Source organism: Malus domestica, chromosome 03 (assembly GCF_042453785.1).
Source record: "Malus domestica chromosome 03, GDT2T_hap1".
Classification (NCBI taxonomy): Eukaryota; Viridiplantae; Streptophyta; class Magnoliopsida; order Rosales; family Rosaceae; genus Malus; species Malus domestica.
The window spans coordinates 20,777,948-20,797,709 of NC_091663.1; the positions used below are offsets into that span (position 1 = coordinate 20,777,948).

The following is a 19,762-nucleotide window of genomic DNA, read 5'->3' on the forward strand; positions in this document are numbered from 1 at the left end:
ACTATAGTTTTTAGTTTGATTTTAGTGTGGATTTTAGGGTATGTCGTTATGTAGTCGATTTGTTTTGGTGACTCAAGTACATATGCATTTAGATCGGGTGATGGTGTGATTAGTCATTTGATTCATGGAATAGATGTATTTTTTTTAATTAAACACTATAACATAATGCAAGATAACATACCCCAAATTAACAAGAGGTGTGTAAAAAGTAAAAAAGAATACGTAGATAACATAGCCCAATACAAAATCCAAATATGACTATAAAAAACTAAAGTTGCGTCTTTAAAATACACGTTGCCTAAATATTATCTTGAAGCATACCCAAAAAAATAAAAGATACACAAAAAATCAATCCTATCTGCAAATACATCTTCCAATGCCAAAACAAGAAGCTAGGCATTTACCATGAGCAATGTAGGTCTCAGTAAAAAATCTTTCCGAAGAAAACCACTTAAAACAAATCAATCTGATAGGAAAAAAAAAATGAGAGCCGCATTACTATCTACTAAAACTCAGTTCCCGTCCACTGTTCATCATGTGAGAGGGGTTACTTGTCATCAGCAGTGAACTCCTCAAGCTGCCCTCTCATTCCTTCCTTCCTGCTTCTTTTCTCCCTTGCTGCAAGAAAATGACCTTCCTACCCTCGAAGCCAGCGTTTTTTTTTTTCCAGTCGAATTGTCTCCAATCATCGCTTCGACTTCTCCTTTGGGCAGGTGTTTGGCCTTTTTGTTGCTTTTTCATTTTTGTCTCTCCCATTTCTCTTTGTGGTCATTTTCTACTGTTTCTTTCTTTCATAAACTGCCGTTGCTTTCTTTGGTTTGAGACTACGTTTTCTTTCCATTCACGCCCTTTTATCTTCGTGCAGTTGGAGATTAAGAGGTTGTGTGTTGCTAAGAAACCATGGTTCGGTCGTGCTAGATCTTTTTGCTCCTGGGACGCATCGCGTTCGGTTTGGGAGGATCTCTTTTGCTGGGGGGACATATCGTTGCCTGCAAAATTTTGGGTGTTTTTTAACGTAACTCTTTGTATTTTTCTGTTTTCATTTTAGATGCATGTATAGATTTTGTATTTGAATTTTTTTCCACATTTTTAACATTTTTTTAAAGGTTTGTGGGTTTCGATTTTGTTTTTTATTTTGGGGGATTCAAGTTTTAAATTTTTTTTTGTAGCTTTGGAAAACATTTGTGTTTAGCGTTGGAGAGACTATTTGCAGCTCGAGTGTTTCTGCGGTTAAGTGAAGATCATCTGTTGGGTGAGATCTGGATTTGAATTTTTTTAAAAATTTTTTTTTATGCAGAAGTTTATCTGCTCAACCATGGAAACCATTGGCCACAAACTACGTTTTATGTATTTTTTTTCATCGTTTCGTCTATAGTTAAGACTGTTGTTTTATTCATAACTTATTAGTTAAGGTTTGATTAAAGGGAAAGGGTGTGTGTGTTGTCTCCTCTGTTTTCAATCTGCTTATACCGTTCAGATTTATTCTTTGATTTTATTCTTAAAATGGAAGTTCTATTTCGTCTGTGTATGTGTATTTATAGCCAGCTTTTGTTAGTATTGTCTGTCGATCTTTAAATTTTGGTTTTCTTTTTTCATTTTTTGATTCCTTTTTTAGATGGTATGTTACGGTTTTGAAAAGAACATGATAAGTGTTTTTAGTTCATGAAAAAAAGGTGGTATAAATTAGCTGGGTAATTTGTCAATGTTTAAATTTTGGTTTTGTTTTTTTAATCTTTGGTTGTTTTTTTTAGAGATTTTGTTATGTGTTTCAAAAGAAGATGAAGGGTGTCTTTGATTCTTCAGAAAAGGGGTAATGCAGTGAAGTCAGTCAATTATTTGGATAAATAAACTTCATGCATTGCAGTGGGATAATTCAATTTTATGTTTATGTGTCTATGTATTTAAACTCAATGTTTATTACAATTATATTAAAATGGTTCAATGTTCTCAAGTTTTCCTAATATTAAAATTGCTTCCTATTTTTTTGTGGCAAGTTTTTCTAAATGATGAACATGAACATGTTGCCTGTGATAATTTCTGTGGTAAAAAAAAGTATGGTCTTCGTTATATTTTTTATGTTCATTGTTTTGTTCTTTTTAATTGTGAGTGCAATACATTTTCATAATTTAAGACTAAATTAACAAAGTTTATTCGATCAATGTTCATATAGCTTGTGAAGTAATTAAAGGACCTTAGTAGTTTAATTTGCTATCTGAATGTTTTTAATTGCTGAGAAAAAAATATTGCACTACAAATCATGTTATTATGCAATTCATGTGTGAAAATTTGTTCTTTGTTTAACTATTCGTTTTAACATTTTAATAATAATTATTGCTAAATTTGTATTTTATCTCATGAAGTTAAATGGATACCATATTTCTAACTCCCATTCAAGAATTGCAGCCATATAGAAGAGCTGCAAAGATCAAAGTTCGAATTTGTAGAATATGGAAACCAGACATTCCAGGAATGGATGGAAAAAGTATGGGACTTCATTGTATATTAGTTCACAACAGGGTAAGAAATTTTTTTGCAATGGTTTTTATTATAGATGATAAAAGTAATAAGCAATTGAACAAATTATTGTTTTCTTTGGTATGTTTATTTGGATATTTAGTTTTAATTTTTACTGTGTAATGCCGCGCTTAATGTTTGGTATTTACATGCGCAATCATGTGAGCCAAAATGTAATCTGCACTATCATTCGTTTGTTGATCACATTTGTGACCCATCTTTTTCTTTTTCCTTTTTTATATGATGAATTGCAAAGCAAGATGCAATTGAAGTCTGCTCAATAGAAATGGACCATGAAGTCTTAGCGTCAAAAGTCCAAGCTGGGAATTGCTATGAGATTACAAATTTTCGCATCAATAGAAGGAAAGGCGAATACATAGTGGTGCCAAATGATAGCCAAACTGTGTTCACGCACAAAACAGTTTTCAAGAGAATTACAAATGAGTTTCCACGCATTCTTCACCACAGATTTTTCTTACAAGACTACAATATGCTTTATCCTCGGTTGGATCGTGTTGATATACTGACAGGTAATACTATATATTGACATATATATATATATATATATATATATATATAATTGTAAAAACATTAGTGTTTGTGTCATTCAACAGTTTCTAATCATCTTATCACATTTGTTTGTTAAATTACAAGATGTGGTGGGTCATGTGAAAGGAATGCAACACTTAGAACCAAAATAGGTCAATGAAAGAGTTGTGCACAAATGTGACATCATGCTTGAAAATCTGAGGTAATTTTTTTCATTTAGTTTTCATTCTACCCACTTCGTAAAAAATTAAAATATCATCTAATAATTTTATGTCCTTTGATAATTATATAATTGTTTAACTATGACTGCATATTTTGTCAGTCAAATTTTAAAAAAAAATCTTTTAATTGAGTGGTAAAATTCTTTTTCGAATTGGACTTTGATGAAGAAAAGAAGAGGCAAAACTTACACTGTAGGGAGATGTTGCAAAAAAATTTTCTTCTCTGTCACTAGAAGCTTTGTTCCCGCCAGTTATCACTGCTTTTACAAGTTTAAAAGTGCAGTTGTACTAGGGTATTTAATTTAACAAAATAATGATCAATTTTACATCCTTCTCTAATAAATTTATTATACAATTTGTCTTAAATGTTGTCATTTTATTTAATTTGAATATTGCTATTCTTTCATTACATAGATACACATGCATTGTTAATTACAACATTTGCTTATACTTGCATATGTTATCATACGAGTTAATAAATTATCATTCCCTTTTGGTACAACTTTTTGAAAATTTGTAAAAACTAACTCAATTTGTATTACATTGAGGTATTTAAATTATATTGGTAGATTTTTTATTTTTGTTAATTGTTTGTTTTCACTTTGATCGTTGTTTTCTTTGTATGCAGGCAGTGTTATCCTATACAGCACTGGACATTACAGAAATAAACTCATACAAATCAGTGTGAGCATATTTAATGATGTTAAAACATACTGAATATGTGTTAAATATTTTTGGAATGCAAAATTTTTTGTTTCTGCAATATCATCGAGATAAAATTACATATTAAATGTTGCAGGTTTTCGAGTTCAGCATATTCTCTCAGAATATTGCCCTCCTCTTCAAACGAAGTAAATGAAGTTGAAATCTTGCAGGCCGCGAAAAAAATGATAATTGATCAGTTGGGTTTTTTGGATCCAGATTTACACAAGGTATACAAATTGATCACATGTTATTTTCTTTGGCTAAAATTTTGTCATTGGATTCTCACATTTTTAACAAAACATATTTATTATGAACATCACTGATGCAAATGTTGGTTAAAATATTTTCTAGGATGATACATTTTTGTGTGAAGCATCTGTCAAACGCTTTGACACACATCACAACTAGTGGTATAGTGTTTGCCCAACCTGTGTCAAGCAAATGCATAAGGATCCAAGTGGATAGTTAACTTGCCACAAACACCCAAATCAAATTCCAACTCCTTGGTATTTTCTTCTTTGTCTTAAAGTAATGAGTTTGATTATTAATAGTTTCACTAATCCTTCACCTCTAAACTATATGTCCAGCAAATTTAGCACTTCACTTACTATGTAAAAAACATATATTTCCATTTAGCTCTAATTGTAATATCTTTCTAATTAAATAAATCTATTATGAATAACTGTTTTTATGAAAACTCGTCCCAAATTTTACATTTTATTAATTTTAAAAGCGTGATTTTACGAAAATACCCTTAGAGGCGAGGGTATTGGCTTTCGTGGATCAGCATATAGTAAGGTGTATGAATTAATCCTTTAGCATTTTCCTGAAGTACTCGACATTACGGACTCATAGGTACAATCAGAAAAGGGTTTGGGGTTGCGGTTAAAGTTTTACGGAACTGTAAACTCGAGAAGTATTTTTGTTTTAGTCACTATTTATATATTTTCACATATTTTATAATGTTTATAATTATTTTTCATTTTAGTTATTTGAACAGAGGAAGAAGAAAAGAAGGAAGAAGTGGGGGAATGGGGAGAAGAGAAGAAAGAGGGCCACTGCCCAATCAGAAAGAAGAGAGAGAGGGTGGACAAATGGGGAGAGGAGAGAAGAGAAGATGACCAACCAGAGAAGGGGGAAATGAGAGAAAGGAGAGAAGAAGAGGAGGAGAATCGCTGGGTTCACCATGACCCGTGCCCAACACGGCGGAAATGCATGAAATTCAGTGCTTTCTCCGGTCAAATTCCGACGAATTCCAACGACCTACTACTTGGGAACTCCTCATCAATCATTCCTCTTCGATTTCCTATACAAATTGGACAAGATTTGATCTTGATTTCTTGGCAAAAGCATCGGCGGCACCATGGTGTTCTTGGTGGCAATCTGCCATTTCTGCAATGATTTCTCTCAATTGCCACCACAAATATACTTCCCTTCAGCCAAGAAACAATGCCCAATCATTGATTGGAGCAGCGGAGTTGATTTGAGAACGAATCAAAGCACCCCCAAACCTAGGGTTCCGGCGGGTTTTCATGAAATTGAGGCTTTTCCAGGCCAAATTGGCCTTGGTCATAGGTATGAAAGTTACTCTACTCATTGAGACCTTCATTGTTGTAAATTTTGGTAATTTTTGAAAATAGTTGAATTTTTAGCGAGTCGGGGCGGCCAACCGCCACCCGCGGCAGCGCGTGGCCACGGGATCGTCGATGTTATCCTTAGGCTAAATTAGATATCTTGAGTTCAGTTTTGGCAATTTTATATAATAGGTTGATCGTTTCGACCTAAACTTATTTGGGTACGTTACTTCGTAAAGATATGAATCGATGATCCGATCGTTGGATCGTCACCAAACTTTAATATGTTATAGTACATAATATTTGAGGACCATAGAAACTTACGGATAAGAAATCCGACTTACGGACTTTCCCGAATTGGATTTGTAAGTTTATAAATTAAAATGTTGACCGCCATTTGGTTTTGGCAGTTGGCGGAGATCCGACCATTGGATCGTAATGAAACCCTAGGATGTTGTTCTATAAGCATAATGTGGATCTTTGGAAGCAACGGATCAAAAACCCGTGATGCAGATCTTCCAAATTTAATTACGTAGTGATGCGTTTTATGTAAATTATGTATTTTATCGATCAGAACTCTGAGATGTGATTTGATAATTGATCATAGGCGAAGATGGTTCGTTATATCTTGATATGCATGCTAGGGAATCGTAGCGCGGACCTCAGGTGAGTGGGTCTTTTCCTTTCTATCGTGTGTGTCTATATATATATATATATATAATTGACAATTCCATAGACGTTTATAAATTGAAGTGTTGCATAATTATTGTGAACTACAAATGGCTTGATCCTTGTTTAGGGTACGTGTGCAGTCTAACGAGACGTTAGACACAGCCATACAAGAAGTGAGACTAAACAATGAGGCAATAGTCTTGTGTAGGGAATTGAGTAATGTGAGGGACATTGGTAGAAAATGTAAGAGTCAACCTTACGACTTGGTGATTAGTTGTTGGTCATAAACCAATGTGTGAAGAATAAAAAATTTAAAGCAAGGAAACCTAAGTAATGATAGTTATTTAAACTAGTGTCTAGTTGGGCTTATCACTGATAATTATTCCTGAAAATAAATAGTTCGAGAATAGGGAGTTACAACTTATGCATTTTTATGCCATATTATATATATACACATATATATTTATATATATAAGTATATATGTATATAATTGAAGATGCTATGGTTTATCTATATGTATATTACCTGCACATAATTATTGTGAACGCTTGAAGTGCAAAGGTAAACGCAGGACATCTAGGTGAGTTTAGGTAAGTTTATGGTATTAGTTGAAATGATGGAGTTATGGCATGACTACATGCATGTTTTAGGCAACTCCGACACTGTCGTACGGGTTGCCCATGAATCGTACATGTTATGTTGAGATACATTGAGAGCTCATAAATTTGCACCCCAGTGTTAGTGCTCCCGCTCGTGGCCAGGGCACAGTCCTTCATGTGATGTTCACCCCCGCACCTTACGCTCACCTTGGATTTAAGGTAGGTGCACAGTCTTGTCGTATAAACCACTATAAGTGATTTCGACTCGTAGGTGACCCGCGATTATTCGCACAGCCTTCACGTGATCGTATCACTTGAGCGTATTTATTTACACCAGTCTTGTCATACATACCACTTTAGGTGGTTCCGACTCTTGTCCAGACATACTTATTGAGTTATGGATAAGTCGTACAAGTCACTAGAGGTGACTCCGACTTATGAGCTAGCATATGTGATGAGATATGTGATGAGATATGTGATGAGCTAGCTTATGTGATGAGATATGGGATGAGCTAGCATATGTGATGAAATATGTGATGAGCTAGCATATGTGATAAGTTAGCATATGTGATGAGATATGTGATGAGCTAGCATATGTGATGAGATACGTGATAAGATAACATATGTGATGAAATACGTGATGAGCTAGCATATGTGTTGAAATACGTGATGAGCTAACATATGTAATGAAATATGTGATGAGCTAGCATATGTGATGAGATATGGATAAGTCGTATAGGTCACAAAAGGTGACTTTGACATATATGCTAGCGTTGATCTATGAGATATGGGTGCAGTCGTACAGGTCACCATATGTGACTCCGACTTGCGTGCTAGTGTGCGTTATTAATCACATGATTATTGATATTGCTGATGAGATGTTGTGTTGTAACATAATTATGGATTTACAGTTGATACACTCTTGATTTCACATTGATACGTGGTATGATTGTTCTGGAAATTGTACAAGTGTTGTAGCAAGGGGTTATAATGTTTATATGGTTTCTATTAAAATTTTATATCCAAGGCCACTCACTCTTGTTTTGTTTTCACCCTCCAGGTTTTATTAGCTATGCTTTCTTATCGTCGAAGATTCGTGGCGATTCCTAGTTGGAGATTCTTTCGAGGGTATGATTCTTAATCCTCTACTGTACTTACTTATGCTCTAACATCACATGTGAAGTGGGTTCCTTCCTGTTCACCAGTGTACTCTGGTACTTAGGCACTCTTAGGTTTAAATTTATTCACATTTTTCCACATCATCACACTTTATGGCTTCGTCACCTTCTAGGTGTTGGCCAACGTAGATCGATTCGGAGTCCTAGTGGACATTCCAAGTCGAGGTGTGTTAGTTTGGTATTAGAGCATAAGTTGGGTAGTATTGCGCTCATCACACACGTGATGCGAGCATTCTTGGTTCTCGAGTCTAATGTTTGAATCTTGCAACCTCGTCGAATATAAAAAATTTGTTAGTTGTTCCAAAGTTTTGGGCAAAATTGATGATTTATCGATCTTTAGAAGATCATTTTGGCGAGTGTCTCTATATTATAATCAAAGAACGTTTCTGTCAAGGAAAGGTGTGGAATTGAGACTAGTTGATGGCCCTAACATGGGGTTAATGTATCATTATTGGTGTATCGCTAAGAACTTGCGGGTCAATCTCATCATTATTGTTAACCATCATTATTAAACCTTTTGAGAGTAGAAATAAAAAATAGTTTGATTCCTTGGCGATATTCGGGAGGATACCACCATTCCACTTCTTCGTACTACATTAGTTTTCATGCGTCTTTTCGCACAAATCCTATTTCAAATTGGTGGTCTATGTAACAAACTTTTGAAAATTAGAGTTTCTCGTGAAACTTGTTGAATTCATAGTAGTCTTACCAAGGTATATAACCAATTGGAATGAACTATTTTATCCATGATTTAAAGTCGATAATTATCATCTTTGCTCGGAAATCAAATGATTTCTCTGAGGAGAACGTGTCTGAAATCTTTATCAACCTTGGAACTTCGTAAATATACTTATTTTTGGAAAGGACTAAGTTTCTGACAGTGGCAGTAAAAGAATTTAATTAGCAGCTATGAGTGTACTATCATGTATCTTTCCAGTTGTACAAGGACATATTTATTCTTGAATACTTTCAGTTGTCCTATTCTATTTCAGTTGGAAAATATGGGTGTTGATATGGAGTTACCGTTAACCATCAAGAAATAATCTGAATGATTATAATCATATTGTTATATGAATGGAGTTGGGAAATATCATTATACCCTCTCAGTTCGAGGTATTTTGTATGTGTAGAAAATGTGAAAATCAATAATCGTGATGCTGAACCAATGTTACACTCATGTGGTGTTCCAATTGGTGGTAGTTTAACTTAAGTAGAAAGCAGTATTCTTCTAGCCTCAAAACTTAAAGTATTGGCGATGATTTATTTTCTTAAAATGGGTGTTGAAATTTCAACAACAAGACACTTGTGAAGGTAACTACGATAGAAGTGGGATGTTGTTAACGTGTCCGTGCGACGTGATCTAAAGGTCCTCGTTCGTGACATGTTTAAATGTGGGGATAAAACTGAAATTAAAATTGAGATTCCATTTGGTGTGTTGGAAGAGAATTTTCAATCTGGGCGTTTTGCCTTTGGTTAGAGTAGGAAAGATGTTTGAAGAAATAAAATTCATAGTTTCTATACAACCATAGTTTCTTCTCTGTTGCTTTCGGAGGATGATGACATTATGAGAAAACTGCTCCTAGGCTTTTATACGAGTTCTGGCAATCAGAAACCCAATAAGATTATCATCTTGATGTATTTATAATTCACCATGTTACGTGTTTCACTTCCAAGCCTTTGGAAGTCTTTTTAAAGGTTGTAAGTATTAGTTGTTTAGTATCACATTTCCACCCCTAAACTAACGATTAGATTGAAGCGAGTTACTCAGACTTTAGTGGACGTGTTGCATTTTGCTCGCCTCAAGAGTTGTATGGGTGTAAAATACCATTATCTCTATTTTAGTTGCTTGTAACTATGGTTGGCTATGATACCATTAGAGTTGATATACAGAGACTTTATGCACAATACATGATTGTTAGACACTTAGCCTTACTAGAGTTATGTGTAACTGAGGTTACATTCCTGGTTATGGGTATGGCACCATTTGAGATGTGGTAGCAATTGTGAGTTGCATCAGAGAGTTGTGGGTAGGTATTAGAATGATGGAGATTGTGACATGGAAATCTTATGGTATGGACGATGTTATCTGAGAAAGTAGTGCGTGAGCACGTTTGAGACTTATTTAGACGCTGTTTGTGTATTTCCCAATGGGGGGCACGCTTGTTATATTGCACCTCCGGGAATTCGTTACTTATTTAGCGTGACAATAGGGAGTTGTCGATATCACGGATTGCGGACCGTATAATCAAAGACTTATTTGTTGGATTAGTGGAGCAAATAAATATGCAGGTCTTTTTTACGTTAGTACATATATTTTATTCTTCCCTATCTTTGAACCTTGTGTAACTATGATTTTAAAATTTTGGGGATGAAATTTCCTTAAGAGGGGTAGATTGTGATAGCCTATCCCAAATTTTACATTTTTATTAATTTTAAAAACATGATTTTACGAAAATACCCTTAGAGGTGAGGGTATTGACTTTCGTGGATCAACATATAGTGAGGTGTATGAATTAATCCTTTAGCATTTTCCTGAAGTACTCGACATTACGGACTCGTAGGCGTAATCAGAAGAGGATTTAGGGTTGCGGTTAAAGTTTTACGAAACTGTAAACTCGAGAAGTATTTTTGTTTTAGTCACTATTTATATATTTTCATATATTTTATAATGTTGATAATTATTTTTTGTTTTAGTTATTTGAAAAAAGGAAGAAGAATAGAAGGAGGAAGTGGGGGAATGAGGAGAAGAGAAGAAAGAGGGGCACTGCACAATCAGAAAGAAGAGAGAGAGGGTGGACGAATAGGGAAAGGAGAGAGGAGATGATGACCAACCAGAGAAGGGAGAGAGGAGAGAAATGAGAGAAGAAAAGGAGGAGGAGAATCGCCGGGTTCACCATGAACCGTGCCCAACCCGGCGGAAATGCATGAAATCCAATGCTTTCTTTGGTTAAATTCTGGTGAATTGAACCGGCCTACTACTTGGGAACTCCTCATCGATCATTCCTCTTCAATTTCCTGCACAAATTGGACAAGATTTGGTCTTGGTTTTGTGGCAAGAGCACCGGTGGCACCATGGTGTTCTTGGTGGCAATCCGCCATTTCTACAATGATTTCTCTCAATTGCCACCACCAATATATTTCCCTTGAGCCTAAAAACAATGCCCAATCATTGATTGGAGTGACGGAGTTGAGTTGAGGACGAATCAAAGCACCCCAAAACCTAGGGTTCCGGCGTGGTTTCCATGAAATTGAGGCTTTTCCAGGCCAAATTGGCATTGGTCATAGGTATGAAAGTTACTCTACTCATTGAGACCTTCATTGCTGTAGATTTTGGTAATTTTTGGAAATAGTTAGATTTTCCGGCAAGTCGGGGCGGTCGACTGCCACCCACGGCGGCGTGTGGCCAAGGGACCGTCGATGTTATCCTTAGGCTAAATTAGATATCTTGAGTTCAGTTTTGGCAATTGTATATCGTCGGTTGATCATTTGGACCTAAACTCATTAGGGGTACGTTACTTGGTAAAGATATGAATCGATGATTCGATCGTTGGATTGTCACCAAACTTTAATATGTTATAATACATAATATTTGAGGACCATAGAAACTTACGGATTTTCCCGAATTGGATTTGTAAGTTTATAAATTAAAATGTTGACCGTTATTTGGTTTTGGCAATTGGCGGAGATCCGACCGTTGGATTGTAATGAAACCTTAGGATGTTGTTCTATAAGCATAATGTGGATCTTTGGAAGAAACGGATCAAAAATCTGTGATGCAGATCTTCCAAATTTAATTACGTAGGGATGCGTTTTATGTAAATTATGTATTTTATCGATCGAACTTTGAGATGTGATTTGATAATTGGTCATAGGCGACGATGGTTTGTGATATCTTGATATGCATGCTAGGGAATCGTAGCGCAGACCTCAGGTGAGTGGGTCTTTTCCTTTCTATCGTGTGTATATATATAAAATTGACAATTCCATAGACGTTTATAAATTGAATTATTGCATAATTATTGTGAACTACGAATGGCTATATCCATGTTTAGGGTACGTAGGCAGTCTAACGAGACATTAGATGCAGCCATACAAGAAGTGAGACTAAACAATTGAGGCAATAGTCTTGTGTAGGGAATTGAGTAATGTGAGGGACATTGGTAGAAAATGTGAGAGTCAACCTTACGACTTGGTGATTAATTGTTGGTTATAAAACAATGTGTGAAGAATCAAGAATTTGAAGCAAGGAAACGTAAGTAATGATAGTTAATTAAACTAGTGTCTAGTTGGGCTTATCACTGGTAATTATTCCTGAAAATAAATAGTTCAAGAATAGGGAGTTACAACTTATGCATTTTTATGCCATATATATATATATATATATATAAGTATATATATATATAATTGATTATGCTATGTCATGGGTGAGTATTAGATTGCATCATGGTATATCTATATGTATATTACCCGAACATAATTATTGTGAACGTTTGAAATGCAAAGGTGAACGCAGGAAACCCAGGTAAATTCAGGTAAGTTTATGGTATTAGTTGAAATGATGGAGTTATGGCATGACTACATGCATGTATTAAGCAACTCAAACATTGTCGTACGGGTTGCCCATGAATCGTACATGTTATGTTGAGATACATTGAGAGCTCATAAACCTGCACCCCGGTGTTAGTGCTCTTGCCCATGGCCAGGGCACAGTCATTCATGTGATGTTCACCTCCTGCACCTTACGCTCACCTTGGATCCAAGGTAGGTGCACAGTCCTGTCGTACAAACCACTATAGGTGGTTCCGACTCGTAGGTGACCCGCGATTATTCGCACAGCCTTCACATGATCGTAGCACTTGAGCGTATTTATTTACACCCAGTCCTGTCGTACAGACCACTTTAGGTGGTTTCAACTCATGTGCAAGTATACTTATTGAGCTATGGATAAGTCGTACAGGTCATTAGAGGTGACGTCGACTTATGAGCTAGCATATGTGATAAAATATGTGATGAGCTAGCATATGTGATGAGATATGTGATGAGCTAGCAATGTGATGAGATAAATGATGAGCTAGCATATGTAATGAGATATGTGATGAGCTAGCATATGTGATAAGATATATGATGAGCTAGCATATGTTATGAGATACGTGATGAGCTAGCATATGTGATGAAATACTTGATGAGCTAGCATATGTGATGAAATACGTGATGAGCTTGCGTATGTGATTAAATATGGATAAGTCGTATAGGTCACAAGAGGTGACTCCGAGTTATATGCTAGCATTGACTGATGAGATATGGGTGCAGTCGTATAGGTCACCATAGGTGACTCCGACTTGCGTGCTAGTGTGGGTTATTAATCACATGATTATTGATATTGCCGATGAGATGCTGTGTTGTACCATAATTATGGATGTACAATTGATATAATCTTGATTTCACATTGATACGTGATATGATTTTTCTGGAAATTGTACAGGTGTTTCAGCGAGGGGTTATAATTTTTATATGGTTTCTATTAAAATTTTATCTCCAGGGCCACTCACACTTGTTTTGTTTTCACCCTCCAGGTTTTATTAGCTGTGCTTTCTTATCATCGAAGATTCGTGGCGATTCCTAGTTGGAGATTCTTTCGAGGGTACGATTCTTAATCCTCTACTGTACTTACTTATGCTCTAACGTCAATTGTGAAGTGGGTTCCTTCCCTCTCACCAGCGTACTTTGGTACTTAGGCACTCTTAGGTTTAAATTTATTCACATTTTCCCACATCATCACACTTTATGGCTTCGTCACCGTCAAGGTGTCGGCCAGCGCAACTCGATTCCTAGTGTTAGTGAACATTCCGGGTCGGGGTGTGTCTGTTTTTGTTCATCAACTGCATTATCTATTTTTCTTGCCGCTATAAACTGAATTACAACATCTAACTTTCATTTTCAAACATAGGTACAAGTTAGCCTTGGTTTTTCAAGATGAAACTAATGAAATCAGTGCTTTAATAACTAATTCCTCACCTGTGAACCATGTATATAGCAAATTTACCACTTCACTTACTATGTACAAAACATATATTTCCATTTACTTTGATCAATGAAATCTTTCTGATCAAATAAATCAATCATGAATAATGTTTATGTTCATCAACTGCATTATCAATTTGTCTTGCTATTGTAAATTGAATTACAACAACTAACTTTCATTTATTCTTCAGGATGAAATTGATGAAATCAGTGCTTTGATCATTGGTAAATGCGGGGAAAAATTATTTGGTACAAGCTGCAAAAATTTGGTCTTCAATTTGACACTAGGGAATCAACAACAGTTGCCAAATGAATTTTTAGACTGATAGGCCAGAAAAAAACTTTCCACCTTCAATTCAGCAAGCTCAAAAATTACATGAACTCCAATGATCTTCTTATCCACAATGTCTCTGAAGATGTGTCCATGCAACCAACAACACCGCTGCCTCTTTTCAGACAAGTGGCAATGTCTTCCACTACAGTATCATCATCTACCTCAACCTCAAATGCAAGTGCCCAATCATATAAAAGAAAGAGGGAATTAGTCAGTAGATCATTTTTTATCGATGCCAAGAAAAGGTAATACATTGGTGAACAACTATCTTTGCCGTCTTTAATTATTATTATTTTTTTTTCTATTATGCATCCCTATTTTTCAATGTTTGCCTTGCTTTTATAACAATGATATGGAAGAAATTTAAGAAGCTAGTGTCCAAGATTTTGATGAAATTCCTATCAAGTTATTGAAAAGGTCTTCTCCAACTGGTTCAGAAAAAAACATCTCTCCACCAAAAAAAATATTAGGTGACCATTTGTCTTTATTATATTTTCCAGATTTTAATTTTATTCTTGCATAATTCTAACATTTGTTTTGATGTTTTACTTTTTTTTTTTTCCATTCCCTGGATTGCTTCCTCAACAGTAAAGAAGGTTTGATGCAAGTGCTTCATGTTTTGCTGAAGAAAAACAAGGCATAAAATGCATGCTTCATGTTCTGCTCAAGAGAAGCATGACATAGTTATTATGGATTTTAATAAATCCAGACAATGTTTCTCTATATCTTTTGCCAACTGAACAGTACAACATGGTCTAAATGCCTTAATATTTTTTGCATGTGAATAGCACAATGTTGCTAATGTTTTTGGCATGTAAATAACACAATGTTGCCAATATATTTTGAGTGTAAATAGCACATAACTCTGTAATATTTTTTGAGCAACTATTGCAGCCAATGTAAAGCTACAAACCACTAAATTCAAATGTCTGGCTGAATCATTTTTTGCATGTAAATAGCAGTATACCAGGAGCTATTAACCCAGAGTCCGTATCCTATGTTGCACTCCTGTTTTACAAGAAATTTTTCACACATTTTATTTGTTGAACAATTTTTCAAACATTTCCAATTTAAACAGTTTTAGTGTTTTTCTCAAATCATTTTTACATTCTTTGAACAAAACATTTGACACAATTTTAAAACTCACAGCTATGCGCGGGCAATATAATCTAGTGTTTTACTATAACCCAAATTTAATCCGCATTCATAATCTTCAAAACCTTATCTCCAAAATCGTGTAGATAATTATGAACCAGAACACGTCAAACTGTTCAACCACCTTTTGTCACAAACTTTGCCATGGTCCTTCTATACAACTTCTCTGCTTTTAGTCGTTAGATCAAATTTTAAAGGCCGTGATTATTTGATCCCTGGACTCTGGATGTATAGGCTCGGAGAGGATCTCTTCCCATCTTTCCATAATCTAGACAGATTTCGAGATTTGTATGTATCTACTACACAAATTTCGAAATGTAAATTCATTCAATAGTAAAAAAATAAAGTAGTAAACATTTCCCCAAAATTTAAACCCAACACTTAATTTTGTCGTGAGAGTAAGCCAACTTGTGTTGAAATAAACAAAGAGAACTGAAAATGAGATTGAAAAGGATACAAGTCTTAAAAACTCACGACACTGAATTAAAGATATAAATGGAAAACAAAATTAGATGCCAAAGGAAAAAACAAAATGATCCACAATCCTTCTCATTCATCCATTTCCTTCAAACGTGACTATACATAATTTCCAAAAATATCGAGTAAACGTGATTGACTATGGATGAGGAGATATGCTACGCGGGCTTCATGGGTCATGACTACACCTGACAATTTTTTACACAATCTATTAACCTGACCCGAAAAAACATGAAATTAGCAGGTTTGGAGTAGATACGATAATGAATTGGGTCATTATCGAGTAACCTCATAAGCACTTGTTAAGATAATGGATCGGTCTACGTATACATGCGAGTAACCTGAAACACGGTAAGAAAAACATTAATTTTATAATTTTATACCACTAAAAATTATAAACAAAGCTTCATGGTTAATTGGAGGTCCTTATTCCACCTGCAATTTGTGAATTGGACTTACACAAAGCTTCATGGTGTGGATTCAGTCGAATTTACACGTGTTAGTGACATATTGAATGTTCCATTTTATGAGTACTTGGAAAACTTTTCTCATCTTGATAGTTCAAATACTTCAGTGAATTCGGTGCCTAATCATCAACCATAAGGTGGAAACCTTTTAAAAGTTTGAGACTTGAGAAGAGAAGATAACTCAAGTTTAAAGATTTTCTTTGAGACAATCTTGTAGTCTTATTTCATTAGTAAACAAAAATAAATTGTACAAAATTACAATTCTATATCATTAAGCTCGCTATTATAAACAAATAAGTTTCAAAATTAATAAGATTGTCAGTTTGTACAATGTATTATATATCTCTATATACAAAAGGAGTACGCCAAAATAGTGAAACATTTGAATATCCCTAAAATGCTATCACTTGATAAGGATGAACAACCCATAACTACCCAAATAAAATCTGGTCAAAATCGTACTATAGAAATATAGCTCTGATGTTATCACAAATTAAAATACCAAATTCAGAATCACAGCAAACCGTTACTAAAAAAAAAAAAAATCAGTTTCACGGTTTCACCCCACACTGCAGGTTGTTTGAGTCAAACACCACTCCTCCCTTTCAACCTTTGGCCAGGAAGTACTCTTCCATTTCTCCACACGTTTCATTTTTTTTTTTTAAGTTGTCCACTAGATTCTTCTATTGGTACTCAATTCTGCGATTAGATGCGGCTCTCATTCCATTTCATTTCAAGAGAAGGCATGCAAGTTCAAGAAAACCTAACTTTCCTTTTCCTTCTGCCATTGTTTCGATTACTTTGTTCTCCATTCTGTTTTTAGGGGTTTGATTACTTTCAAATTTCAATTAGTTTTAATTTGGTCTATTTGATAGACCGACTAACCGCTGTATGACATTGCAACGAATTTCTAAGTTGATGTATGACATCGCAATTTTCAAAAGACAAGGTATGAGTTTGTTCTCTGACCCAAATTGAGGTGGTTTTGTGTAACTTACCCTTTTTTTAAGCTGAAGTTCATTATAATGCTGTAGCTCTATTAAATCTGATTTCTTCCTTTGTTTTGCTTACGGTTTTTTGTTCAATAAAACCCAAAACACACTCACACAAAGGGGATAAAATTCTAGGCTTCTTGGGGGTTTCTAATGTCATTTTAAATTCCATTTAAATAAGACAAACAAGAACCCAAGAATACTAATCCTAGAGTTGGCCGAACACCCCTTCACCATGGCTCTAAATTTTACTCCAAAATGCTCATTTGAAGTACATCTACAACTCTTGAGATTGCAAATTTTGACAAAATCTCACGTGAGAAATTAATAAAGCTTGCATTTTTAATTTGTTTGTGTGTGATTATTCATTAGTTGGTTTGATTGAGTGATTATATATAAATTTTTTGGCGATGACGTGCTAATGGCATTCCAGAGCTGATTTTCTGACAAATTTTGTAGCAAAATAATTCCAATGGTGCTGCTTTGTGGATTTTGCATATTGTTACGGCTACTTGCGACCTCATCATCTGTATTCTCTGTGCTTCTGTTTTGTGCTGACGGGTAGAGCTGCCGTAGAGCTGCCATGCTTGGTGCGATAACGGTTACGTGAAGTTCCTAAGGCTCAATGTAAAGGTAGAGTTGTGTCAAGTTTAATGCATGTTTTCTATTTCACATAAATGATAGAATTCCTAATTACTCAATCCTCTCATCCATGTTTATTGTTTTACATTCAATTATTTGCTGAGACCTTTAGGTGTATATAGGTTATATTGATTGTTAAGATAGCAATTTTAACACTTTTTGTTGAATTTTTCAAGTGGTCCACACTCCAACAACACGTCTGCCCTTGCACGCAGGATCCAATTAGTAGGTCACACGTGTGGGAGCCAAGTTGGGGCTCACCCAACACGCGGGGTCAATGGGACCCACCCAATCATGTGGCAACATTGGTCTACGTGGAGCCAAATTGGGACTCACTCATCGCATGAGGCCAAAGGGGACTCATCCAATCACGTGGCAAAACAAGCCCGTCCCTTAGCTCTGATACCATGTTGAATTTTTCAGGTCAACATGCTGAGGGTCCCCACTCCAACAACACTTTTCAACATCCGATTTGTCCATCTCCAAGTCTATGATTTTTATTTACTTGAAATGAATAGATTCTAGGCATTTTATTATAGTGCCAACTCACCTTTCTTACATTCACAACAATATGGACACTTTTCTTGGCAATATAGTGCTTAGCTAAAAATTAGAATGTTATTCAGGTGTATTGACTTTGTTCAATTAACCACTGGCCCTTTTATAGTTCATTTTGATAATGTTCTTCAATCTAACTCACTAATCCACAGAGAAATTGAAAAAGGATTTCGAGAAGGAATTTAGAGAGAGAAACAAGAGAGAGAGCTGAAAATGTATTTCTTCTTTATTAAGCAAAACAACCAACCGCCAAGGCTTTTTTAGCCTTCCTTATCAGTTCATGAGACATTACATCCATTGAATTAATAACATGACAGATGAATGACATGTGTCCTATTACTAATCTATTACTAATCTATCATCTTCCCTTAATGTCATGCTTGGATAAACCGAGCATGAGATTGTTACAATGATAAGAAAAGAGAGGATAGCACAACCCTTTTGTTAATATATCTGCATATTGTTCAGCAAAGGAAACAAACTGGAGCTCTAAGAAACCATCTTGCACCCTTTCTCGAACAAAGTGACAATCTATTTCAATATGCTTGGCCTTTGAATGCAAAACTGGATTAGTTGCTAGGGCCATTGCAGAGATATTATCACAATGCAACACATGAGAATAAGTTGTAGTAACATGCAAATCATGCAGTAATTGTTTAATCCAAACTACTTTTGCAGTGGTGGAAGCCATGGCCCTGTACTCAGCTTCCGTGGATGACCGAGAAACTGTATGTTGTTTCTTAGAACTCCATGAAATAGGATTAGAACCAAGCAAAATAACAAACCCAGAAGTTGATCGTCGATCATTTGGGTCACCAGCCCAATCAGCATCTGAAAATGCCCTCAAATCCAAATCACCTGATTGAAAAGTAATACCATAACCAAGAGTCCCTTTCAGATACCGTAGTATTCTTTTGACTGCCATATAATGACATTCCAAAGGATGATGCATAAATTGGCAAACTTGATTCACAGAAAAAGCAATATCAAGCCTGGTAAATGTAAGATATTGAAGAACACCCACAATACTCCTAAAGTGACTGGGATTAGAGAAAGGAAGACTACCAGACTTGAGTAATTTCTGGTGAGGATGACAGGGAATG

General features: G+C 35.4%; 1 protein-coding gene and 3 long non-coding RNA genes across 10 annotated transcripts; all 4 read left to right on the top strand.

The window, feature by feature from the left end:
* The first annotated feature begins 711 nt into the window (after positions 1 to 711).
* Positions 712 to 5,112, top strand: LOC114823960 (uncharacterized). 7 transcript variants are annotated; one of them, XR_011579332.1, is made up of 8 exons: positions 712 to 1,015; positions 1,170 to 1,252; positions 2,404 to 2,517; positions 2,775 to 3,044; positions 3,169 to 3,265; positions 3,917 to 3,968; positions 4,084 to 4,216; positions 4,341 to 4,686. XR_011579332.1 is itself a non-coding variant. In XM_070819137.1 (7 exons), exons 3-6 carry the CDS (start codon positions 2,470 to 2,472, stop codon positions 4,141 to 4,143), a joined length of 438 nt encoding a protein of 145 aa, XP_070675238.1. In that variant the 5' UTR covers positions 712 to 1,015; positions 1,170 to 1,252; positions 2,404 to 2,469; the 3' UTR covers positions 4,144 to 4,216; positions 4,341 to 4,686. The 7 variants fall into 7 exon arrangements, 5 of the variants coding, with proteins under 5 accessions (XP_070675238.1, XP_070675236.1, XP_070675237.1 ...); XM_070819137.1 differs by lacking the exon at positions 3,169 to 3,265 and having other exon boundaries at positions 2,771 to 3,044; positions 3,913 to 3,968; XM_070819135.1 differs by lacking the exon at positions 3,169 to 3,265 and having other exon boundaries at positions 3,913 to 3,968.
* Positions 5,113 to 5,424: 312 nt separating this feature from the next.
* Positions 5,425 to 14,366, top strand: LOC114823961 (uncharacterized). Its single transcript, XR_003772135.2, has 5 exons — positions 5,425 to 5,564; positions 6,171 to 6,229; positions 7,896 to 7,963; positions 13,587 to 13,654; positions 14,226 to 14,366. It is a non-coding gene; the product is annotated as an uncharacterized lncRNA (long non-coding RNA).
* Positions 14,367 to 14,472: 106 nt separating this feature from the next.
* LOC139194470 (uncharacterized) lies at positions 14,473 to 15,092 on the top strand. The gene is made up of 3 exons (XR_011579333.1): positions 14,473 to 14,613; positions 14,728 to 14,838; positions 14,957 to 15,092. It is a non-coding gene; the product is annotated as an uncharacterized lncRNA (long non-coding RNA).
* Positions 15,093 to 17,183: 2,091 nt separating this feature from the next.
* On the top strand, positions 17,184 to 18,862 carry LOC139194233 (uncharacterized). The gene is made up of 3 exons (XR_011578992.1): positions 17,184 to 17,416; positions 17,919 to 18,092; positions 18,317 to 18,862. It is a non-coding gene; the product is annotated as an uncharacterized lncRNA (long non-coding RNA).
* Positions 18,863 to 19,762: the final 900 nt, after the last annotated feature.